Source organism: Corticium candelabrum, chromosome 19 (assembly GCF_963422355.1).
Source record: "Corticium candelabrum chromosome 19, ooCorCand1.1, whole genome shotgun sequence".
NCBI classification, from domain to species: domain Eukaryota; kingdom Metazoa; phylum Porifera; class Homoscleromorpha; order Homosclerophorida; family Plakinidae; genus Corticium; species Corticium candelabrum.
This window is the reverse complement of record NC_085103.1, coordinates 52956-64488: the sequence shown is the minus strand read 5'-3', so window position 1 is coordinate 64488 and position 11533 is coordinate 52956. Positions and strand designations below refer to the sequence as shown.

The following is an 11533-nucleotide window of genomic DNA, read 5'->3' as shown; positions in this document are numbered from 1 at the left end:
AACTCTACCCAAGTTATCCTAACCTGAGTTAACCCTGTGTGTGAAAGCGCTCCCTGAGGCTGCTGGTACACCTGCAGAACCAGCACAACTTCTCAGCCTTCAGATTCCATTAGTACAGTTACAGTATATTTTCTGTTGTGTCCAGTAGAAGTACAGTTAGACTATGCCACTGCAATGGACTAATGCGCGTTCCAACTGCTTACACCCACTTTAGACAAATGATCATTAGTAAACTGTTTCCACAAAATCATTAGTAAACAGTTTTGAAATGTGTTTAAAAGAAAATTAAAGACTTAAAGTACAGATGAAAACGTAAACACAATCAAGTTTCTATTGCATCTAACCATTCATTACCAAGTTGATGTGACGTCTACTATACAATACTGAGTCAGTCGATCAAGATCTATTGCTTCAAGTTCATATCTGAGCTTGATATTAGACTGAACTGCCTAGTATTTCTGCATAGTTACCTGGAAAGAGACCGGTCACACCTCCCTCCATCACTCCCTCCCACCAGCCATCATCATTCAAACGAATAACATAAATAATTGTTCCTTCTTGAAAAGATAACTCATCATCACGATCCTTTGTGTAAGGGTAGATAGTCTCAACTGCACAGCACACAACAAAGTTCATTGACAGTGTCATATTAATCGTTTGGAATGTCATGCATGTACAATTTGCCACACACACACACACACACACACACACACACACACACACACACACACACACACACACACACACACACACCTGGAACCTGAAATTCCACCAATACCCACTATGGGCGGCTTGTGACAGGTCAATGTTCAACAATATCAGGTCTCGTTGTATGGTATCAACCCACCTGTTCTTTGGACCATGCTGAGGATGTTTCACATTATGTAACTTGCTTCTCAGCAACAACTTTAGTGGACAAGAGACATTCATTCGTTCTATAAGTGACCAAGCCACTGTAATCTTTGATGTTGAATTTGACGTTCAATTGGTTCTTCCTTGGCAGATTTCAACTGGATGGTATTTCTTATCTTGTTCAGTCTTGTTACAAGCAAGATAGATCTAATACAGCACATATGAAAAGTGGTCAGTCTTCGAATATCTACTTGAGTGATTGCCCAAGTCTCACAACCATATAATAAAACTGACATCACTACTGATCTAAAGACTCGCAGTTTGTGTTCTTGCTAAATCCAGGGTTTGTAAAGTCTACATTTCCAAGAAAAAATGTCCTGCTAGCTTTCTGAATACATTTAACAGTTTCTGTGTGATAATCCTCAGACTTAGTCACAATGTTGCCCAGATAGCAAAATTCAGAAACATTCTCCAGAACACAACCAGCTATCAAGATATTTGCTTCTTCGGCACCAATGCTCACGATTTGAGTTTTTTCAATGTTAATCCTGATACACCATTTCATACAAGCATCACGGAAAGCATTCACCATCTGTTGTAACTCACTATTTGACGTACCTATTGGAGCCAAATCATCAGCATATGTGGGAGATGTCCTTCAGGTTTTACTCGATAGTTCATGACTATATAGGCCACCATTTGTTCTGTAAGCAATCTCAATGCCACCACCAGAGTCTCACACATAATTCTGTCCATGAACAAATTGAACAAGATTGAAGACAGCACCCCCTTGACGAACACCAGTGGTTACTTCAAACCTTGATGAGATCCCCCTATTTCGTACCTGTACCATCACGTAAGTCAACAATCAATCTAACCACTTCATCTTCTATACCAGAATATTTGAAAAAGTTAGTGAGAGTGTGTCTTGGTACAGAGTCAAATACTTTTGAGAGGTCAATAAAACAAACACGTAAGTTTTATCTGTGCTCTACAGCCTTCTCAATCACTTGTCGTAGTACCCAAATCTAATTAATAGCTGCCCTTTGAGGTCAAAAACTGCATTGCTCTTCCAAAAGAGAAGGCTTTATGACTGGTCTTAGCCGACCTATCAAACATTGGCAAGGACTTTCCCAAAAATACTGAGTAATGATATCCCACAATACCAGACGGTCATTCTTAGTAGCATATAGAGTATCGGTTCTGGCGCAGTTCCAGTCTGCACTACTTTCTTGTGCCCATTTTTGTACCTGTGCTAGTATTTCTTGAACCTGTGTTAGTAAATCCCCTGAGTTACACATGCTTCTACCCTATCTATTTCAATCTTCTACCCACTGTCCGTCCGTGAGTATAAGGTATGGATTACAATTGTCTATCTAGTATCTTCCCTTGTTGAGGGCGCATGCACCTGATACACATCAAGACAAGCAAAGGCAAAGCGATAATGAAACACTACCATCACTCTAGAAGGGCTATTTTTATACTATGATGTGGTTCGTCAGATGTCGGTTCAGGAGATGTCATTCCTGGCATACACCAATTCGTCGTAGGGCTCCTCTTTGATCTCCTTTTCCTGCTTGGGTGACGTTTCCTCCACATTCATAGGAGGTCTCAGATCACGCAATGAGGAGTCGAGCGCTTCATCACCGAGTCTATCATGCTCACGTAGTTGTAAGAGGTATTGCAGCATCTCCCATGCCAGAACGCAACAATACATAGTCGAGTGCCGTGCCACTGATATGCTTCTGGGCATACAGTTGTAAGAGGTATATGAGCTCCTTAGTGGGTGGATTCAGAACGCGCAATGCACTGTCAAGTGCCACCGCGATAATATGCCCTTGGTCGTACAAGGACAACAGATATTTGAGCTCCTCCATACCTATATAAACGGTTACATAAAAATGTTGCGCTTTATGAAAGAAATGAAACCTATAGATAGAAGATGTTGTGTACGTGCAAAGCAGATGCTTGGTACAGCATCGGCACTTGCCGCAAACCTAGAAGTTATCTGTGGTCCTCATTGCCCATCCAATACAACGATGAGTGTTGGTATTGCGCCCTCCATCCTCTTCCAAAATGCGTGGGATGAGGTTGCTTCTACAACATAGATGTCTGAAAGCGGGGTCTAATACTCACCATGTCAAAAACTCCAAATACAACATCAAATACCACATCAACAAACAATTAGAACGCTTCGATCTCCCTGAAGATCAGAAGAGGACGGTCACGATGAGAATCCGACAAATAGAGAGAATATGGTATAGTCGCTACAAAAGAACTCATTAAATTGGATTATGTTCTATCTGAGATATTCACGCGAATTGGGCATCCAGATCAAACCCAACAATCCCAACAATGTGCACCCATCCGCGAAAAAACTCTAAACTAAACTACGAGAAACAATGGGGTTTTATCAAAGCTCTTATCCAAGGGTGGTTAAGAATAAAACAGAAGACAAACAAAAGTAATAAATACCTTAGGCTCACAGATGGGAGACAGTGAGTGGAAGAGTAAATAGATAGAGTAGAAGCATCTGTAACGCAGGGAATTTACAGAAGTGCGCCAGAACCGGTACTTTCAATAATAAAATCAGAACCAATCTTTTCATTCTTGAAGAACCAGTCTTCCAGATCAATTGAATAATCTCAATTAGCCAGTCAACAAGTTAATTCAGGTGGCCCAGCTTTGAGAAACTCTGCCGCTAATCTCTCCTGACCAGCTGCCTTACCATTCTTCAACTTTCTAATGGCCTCTATAATTTCTTCATCATTGAGTGGAGTGCCATGAACTGAACAAGGAGAAACACTAGTGTCCAAGGTCACCGGGTGTGTCACATTCAACACTGACACAAAGTGGGTTTACAATGAGGTAATTGATCTTCAGTTGCCACAATTTGTGACTGTGTTCATCTAAGATTACATCAGGGGGCTGCACGAACACCTTATCAAACTTCCTAAAGAACTCGCCATGCTTGTGTTGTTTACAATCACATTCTAAATTTCTCATTTCCCGATTTAGTGACTCCTGTTTGTCCTTTCTTACAGTATTTTACCATTATTTGCAATTCAGTATATTTAGTACTTGATTCTTGTTTATCCTGAGAACGCATTCATCGCTTCTTATCAATGAAATCCAAAGTTTGCCCAGAAATCCAATTGTTCTTTGCCCTTCTTGGTGCTACAAGATGTTCTCTTGCTGAATCCGTAACTGCTTTGCGAAATTCCGACCATCTGTCTTCAACAGTGTCACTAGATCTCCGTAAAAAATTTCAGCAACTATACTAGCCCTGTATTCACTTAAGGATTTTGGGTCTCCCCGGACGTCTCTCCTTACAATATTTGCTTGATTCGTCACATTTGCCTTTTGCAGTTTCAATACTAGCTTGCTGACGACTAACTTGTGATCACTTCAAAATCTAGACCTCGTTTTACTCTGCAGTCATAAACCATAGACCTCGTACAATGTTTGACCAAATGAAATCTTTCACACATGGATGCAACTGACCGGTCACTGGGAGGATACCAGGTGACAGTATGGATGTGTTTGTGCTGAAAGAGAGTGTTCGTAACTACCAACACATTTCTCTTTCAATAACAAATGAGAGAGAAACATTCAGTGAGCCGTCTAGCGTTTGCTACAGAGGATGTTCCTCTTTCTCTTGCCGCTGATTGGGTAAAAGATTACAATCCCGGATGTAAAATACAAACATTTTCTGTTTGCACACGCCAGACAGTACTTCTCTTCGGATATTAGTACAACAAAGAAGCCGTAGTAATGAATCCTGCTTGAAAAAAGTCTGATGGAAAAACAGTTCTACCGACACCATGGCCATTTTACTTTAGAGAGAAACCACTGAGAGCAAGAAGGCAGATCTTCTGAATATCTTCACATACACATTCGGCATTCTTGATATATCCGTAGCAGTCATTGTAAACGCATTGATGATTCGCTCACATTTTGCAGAGCATAATCAACCAGGAAGCAGAGAGAGAGCACATCACAGAAACATAGCTGGTTCTCGTTTACGAAAGCAGTGATAACGGAGTCGGAGTAACTTACAATGATCGATTTGTCTTCGTAAGATCTACTCGTACAAGTTAGGCCACAAGAAGAAAACTACTGTAGTTGTTTGACAGGTGTGTGACCAATACCATTTTTATTTCTATTCTGACTGTGCATGTGCTTGTAGTAACTACTGTAATGAAAGAACGTATTATTTCTGCCATATCTACTTATGTAACGCAGTCAAAGGGGTTAGCAAATCACGATTGTTCTAATAGGTCTCGCTAAACTAAAAAAATCTCTCGTACACGTGTACGCATATACATAAATTATCCAGCATCCGGACAGCATCCAGGTACTAACAGAACGAGTCTACCAAAGACTACGCGGACAATGATGTATTGCTGCCGAGGCATGCATTGTTTAGTGCTTAGTGCTTCTGTCAGTTAGTGTAAGCGTGCGGTTTAAGATCATTGTCCCTAGTCGGTTAGTGCAATGCTGCTCTGCGTGAACTTTCTCCTCACGCACGCTCCACGAGTTTTAGCACATGCTTTTTGTTCCACTAGCGAGGAGAAGGACTGGTAACATATTATTTAATTAACTTCACAATTAAGACGGTTATTAGCAATTGTTGTCGTCACCCAAGGTGCAAGCTGATTAGTGTTGTGTGCTGTGGGCATCCTGACAATGACGTCTTCTCCAGCCAGAATTGACAGAGATGTCTCTAGCTGTTCAGTACTAAGTGAATGGTAGCCAATAAACGACAGGAGCGCGTATGAGGTGCATTCGCTACTGCTAGATAGTAAGCTACAATATTCATGAAGCGAGGTTTTCGCTCACCGCAACAAAAACGATCTACTTTGTAACCCTAATTTCTGAACATTCCCTACAAAGAGCACAAAGCTTTTGTGTTTTTGGTGTTCGTTGGCAACATACACTCTCTTGAGACTAATTACTTGACACCATATTATCAGTGAACGTGGCAACAATTTACAGGATCGGTTTCTAATAATTATTAAACTAATGAAATAAATGGTCACATGACATAATATGTTGCAAGTCCTTCTCCTCGCTAGTGGGAAAAAAGCAAGTGCTAAAACACCTACTGAAAACGAGTCTACGTGAACTCTACAAAGTCTATTTGTTGGTGTTCCTTATGATGAAGATACCACTTCTCATTTGCCTATTAGTGGTGCGGACAACGTTTGCTTGGAAGAAGAACTACTTAGTCAACAAATGTCAGCCATAGTGAATGCTGGAGCTCACTCTCCACGATTGAAAGAAACAGGCCAGCGGTGCCCTTTGGACACAACAATTGCTGACATTCAAGAGCTTATTGGCAAGGCTGTTCTGTCAATTTCATGATTGAGCTTCTAGAAAAGTTAAAATTTGTTCACTGGTAGTCCATATGTTACATAATATTTATATTAATAATAATAATAATTGTAAAAATAAAATAAAAATTAAATGCACGCAGGCAAGGATTTCTGTAGCCTCGAACTTCAAGACGAGAGAGTGCGCGGAGCACGAGAACTCTAGTCTGGACCAGAACTGTACTAAAATGATTTCAGAAATAGCCTTCTAAGCCAATCAGCATTTTAGAACCAGAATGTCGCTCGTAAATTCTGATTGGTTTAGCAGTAATTGGTTATGCTAAGTGCACCAATGCTAATTACGTGCATGTGAAATCCTCCTGGGCACCAAGTGCACGCCAGAGGTGCTGAGTGCATGCCAGAGTCATGAATAAAAATTCTGGTGCACACACGAGTCTTAGTTTCAGCTTCAATTCTTCGATCTCTTCAAGCTTGTGGTGACAGCAGCTGCACAGCAACGTACTATCATCTCTGACAGCTTGTCGAGCGGTAGTCTTGCTAGTCAAGCGGTTAGACTACTGTCTGTTCCCCATAAGTGTGAACTGTGAAAATCTTCAATATCTTCGCTGCTTTTCGGACTTCTGCGATGATCTCGGTGTTGTTAGAAACCGCTAAGGTCTGGCATTTCTGTTTATCAAATTATCCAAAGCCCTTCAATGGAAGGATAATACTTTAGCATATCAAAGATAAATGGATGGAGCAATGGTTATTATACCATTATCTTGTAAGACCAACAAATCAGCAACTGGAACCATTTAAGATAATTGGTGTAACATGGTCCAACTGGAGCAGCTCTTAGTGCTCTAATGAGCACACCCATGTGACCTCTACTTCATTACTCATTTCCAAGTTCACACTTAAGAGAAATAGACAGTAGCTAGCGTTCTGCCACAGAATCAAAAAAGGTGTTGTTTCATGCCGTCCACTAAGATACCACCCCAAACACGGCAGATGACTCTTCTTCGTTGGTGAGATCTCATGGCATTTACAAATGATATGTTTGTGTAAAGCCGGGTTTACATTAAAGACGCAAAAGCCTTGCGTCTTTGCGTCTTGTGTCTCCTTGCACCTTTTTTCTGTTCAAATTAAAACTGCGTTTACATTAGACGCGTTTGCATCTTGCGTCTTCTGGTTAATGCGCTAGGCTTTGTGACTTTCAACAACATAATTTAATGCACGCTACAAATTTTTAAAAAAGCTGTTTTGCTGATTGCATTTGGCGCTTGCGTTGCGTCTTAAATGACAACAGAGGAAAAGGAAGAGAGAATGGGTCGCTCCAGTTCCTACCAAAAGGCTCCAGCAAGGAGCCTATCACAATTTAAAAGAGGAAATGCGTCTCCGCGATGTAAAAATACAATGATACAAACGAACGCTCTCAATTAGACGTTCTTCCATTAGAAATACAGGACTTTCATCACCCCACAAGTCAGGTTGATATAAAAAATGCGAGGCGCAAGACGCAAGAATAGAAAGAGTCTATTTACTTGCGTCTCATTACGTGTCCTTACGTCTCTGCGTTTTGGTGTTTTAATGTGAACAGACACGTAAGGACGTAAGAAAACACAAACCAGGTAAGGAGCAGGTAACAACTCCTTACATTTTTAATGTAAACCCCGCTTAATGTAAAAGCACAGTATCTTTCCATCTCATTATTGAACTAGGTAAACGATCCTACGCTGTTAGACTACCATTTAGCATTTCTTTCTGATAAATACTTCCGAAACCATTTTAGTATTGATTTGGTCCAGACTAGAGTTCACACACTTCGTGCGCTCTCTGGTCTGGAAGTTCGAGGCTAGGATTTCTGAGCCAAATTTCCTGTCATACTAATTTTCTTCTTGTGGTCTTAAGTTCATTCTTGTTGGACTTCCCCTTTAATACACCTCTATCTATCATAACATCCACCCACATAACCCTATCTGAGATTGGGTCAAAACACATCAATGATTTCGCAGCATCAAGTTGCATAATCAAACCAACACCTCTTGCAGCAACGTCAGCCATTCCAGAAAAATACAGATTGCAACCTGACTGATCGTCCAACTCCATACAGCCACAACCAGGCAAGTGAGTTTCAGTAATACTGTAGCCCATAAAGGAATTTGAGCTACTGCTAATTCTTGGGCAAGATTGGGTCGCTTGTAACGTCCTAACATTCCATAGACCAATCCTTAAACTTGGTTTCTCTTCCAGAACTTGTTTTTGTGACATTCTTCTTTTTATGACAAATCGAGAGACATGAACTACATTTACTGAATGCTGCTCAGAAGTTGGCATGCAGATTTTCATGACAATATTTAGAGACCTGTGAAATCGTCTCAGATGGTTTCTCATAGAGTTGGCTGATGATAACTCACTTTGACAAACAGCTACTGAACATTGTACTGGTTGACCATTAGTTGACATTATTGTAGCATGCACTGACTTCCGACTAGTTGTTGAGTTGACATGATCAGTTGAAGGTTGCATGACAACCCCTTGATCCCCAAATTGCCTCTAGATCTTCGGAGTCCAGTACTATTCCTGGTGTCACTGGCTCTTTTCCCAACATCACCCCTGTTTCTGCCACACGCAGGGGAATGCGCTCTGTTCTGTGAGTAGTAGCATATACACAGTCACTCAGATGACCAGCTTGCTAGGCTAGCGCATCCTAACCTCACACCATCTTCACTTTGCCAAGGCTGAAGTTAGCATGTATTCCCTCCCCAGGGGCAGAAACCTACCCGAAATACAAGGTCCCATGGGGTACACTTTTGGAGAGTTCTGTGACATACACACCCACTGACACACACACCCACCCACTGACACACACACCCACCCACCCACTGACACACACACACACACCCAATACACACACACCCAATACACACACACCCAATACACACACCCAATACACACACCCACTACACCCACTACACCCACCCACTACACCCACCCACACACCCACTACACCCACCCACACACCCAATACACACACCCACTACACCCACCCACACACCCACTACACCCACCCACACACCCACTACACCCACCCACACACCCACTACACCCACCCACTACACCCACCCACACACCCACCCACACACCCACTACACCCACCCACTACACCCACTACACCCACCCACCCACTACACCCACCCACCCACTACACCCACCCACCCACTACACCCACCCACCCACTACACCCACCCACCCACTACACCCACCCACCCACTACACCCACCCACCCACTACACCCACCCACCCACTACACCCACCCACCCACTACACCCACCCACTACACCCACCCACTACACCCACCCACTACACCCACCCACTACACCCACCCACTACACCCACCCACTACACCCACCCACTACACCCACCCGCCCCACCCACTACACCCACCCGCCCCACCCGCCCACACACCCACACCCACCCACACCCACACCCACAAACACACACCTACACCCACACACACCCAGTCCTACACCCACACACACCCAGTCCTACACCCCCAGTCCTACACACACCCAGTCCTACACCCACCCACACCACCCACACCCCCACACATCCACCCACCCACACACACACACACACACACACACACACACCTACATCCACCCACACCCACACCCCACCTACACCCACACACTCCCCCACCCACACACTCCCCCACCCACACACTCCCCCACCCACACACTCACCCACCCACCCACACACACACACACACACCTTCACCCACACCCACCCACCCACACCCACACACACACACACACCTACATCCACCCACACACACACCCACACCCACACCCCACCTACACCCACACACCCTCACCCACACACCCACACACTTCCCACCCACACACACACACACCCACACACCCACACACACCTTCACCCACCCACACACACACACACACACACACACACACACACACACACCTTCACCCACCCACACACCCACCCACACCACTTACACGCACCCACCTACACGTACCCACCTACACGTACCCACCTACACGTACCCACCTACACGTACCCACCTACACCCACCCACCCACACCCACCTACACCCACCCACCCACACACACCTACACCCACACACACACACCTGCACCCACACACCCACCTACACCCACTACCCACCTACACCCACTACCCACCTACACCCACTACCCACCTACACCCACACCCACACCCACACCCACACCCACACACACACATGGGTGAAAAACATGCTTAACTAAGTAAAAGTCTTAAATGCACCAAAGAGACTTACTAATAACAGCAGTACTGTAAATGCCTGACAGATTGTCAAACTTGTACAACAGATATCAAAAACTGAAGTTTAGCCTACCTTTGTGAATGTACTCCTTTGGTGCCCATGATGGTTCCCTTGATTCATTGCTGCCTGAGTCTGCCACTGTTGAAAACTCTTCTCGATGTTTGTCTTCTCTACTTTCTTCCACTGGCTCAACTTGAATTGATTCTCTTTCCCTTGCTTTTGGTGGCTTGGTGCTGACAGGAGGGGCTACCTTAACCACTCCATTATTTACAGCTGCTGTTCCATCTGGTTCTTGCCCTTGCTGCTGAGCTGCCATTCTCTGTTGTCTCTTACGGGCAATCTCTGCAACCATTACAGCAGGATTCACAGGGTCAGGTTCTACCTTAGGCTTCGGTTGAGGTTTGACCTCCACAGGTTTGGAACTACTTCCTGGAAAAGGAGGTGGTGGGGGAGGAGGAACACTTCCCAAAGGAGGCGGTGGAGGAGCAGGGCCAGAACCAGTAGGTGGAGTAGCAGCAACAGTTGGTGGTGGTGGTGGTGGTGGTGGTGGAGTACCAACAGCTGAAGCAAGAGGAGGTGGAAAAGGTGCACCTGCAAAAGAGCATAGTCAGGAACTACTTGAGATAAGCATGCACAAAACTTCCTTAGCTACACTGAAAATCTTCTAACTACGATATAACAACTTCAGGTTTGCCAAAACTTGGCTATCACTCGAATTCTATGATGAGAACATGTTCAGATATTTTGCATTGAGTTAAGTTAACCACACATTCATTCAGCGATTTACCAACTCTGTGATTCTACCAATGCGCTTTGAAGCTCAAACCTCCAGATATAACATGCGATGGAACAATGTGTATTCACATACTGATTCCAATCCTAGACTGAATTCGCATTATCCGTTTACATGCTTTCAGCAAGACTAAACAAAAACAATTAAGACACAAAAGTGGAGTTTGGAAATAACTGCTTTACCAAGTATATAATACAATAATGCTCTCTTGCCCACGCCCACTAAATTTTGATTTTGTAGGCTAAA

General features: G+C 43.7%; 1 protein-coding gene across 1 annotated transcript; it reads right to left on the bottom strand.

Annotated features, from left to right (window-relative positions):
- Nucleotides 1-222: 222 nt before the first annotated feature.
- Nucleotides 223-11314, bottom strand: LOC134194496 (abl interactor 2-like). The gene is made up of 2 exons (XM_062663430.1): nt 10567-11314; nt 223-611 (listed from the first exon to the last, which is right to left on the bottom strand). The coding sequence occupies exons 1-2, from the start codon at nt 10844-10846 to the stop codon at nt 436-438; spliced, it is 456 nt and encodes a 151-aa protein (XP_062519414.1). The 5' UTR covers nt 10847-11314; the 3' UTR covers nt 223-435.
- Nucleotides 11315-11533: the final 219 nt, after the last annotated feature.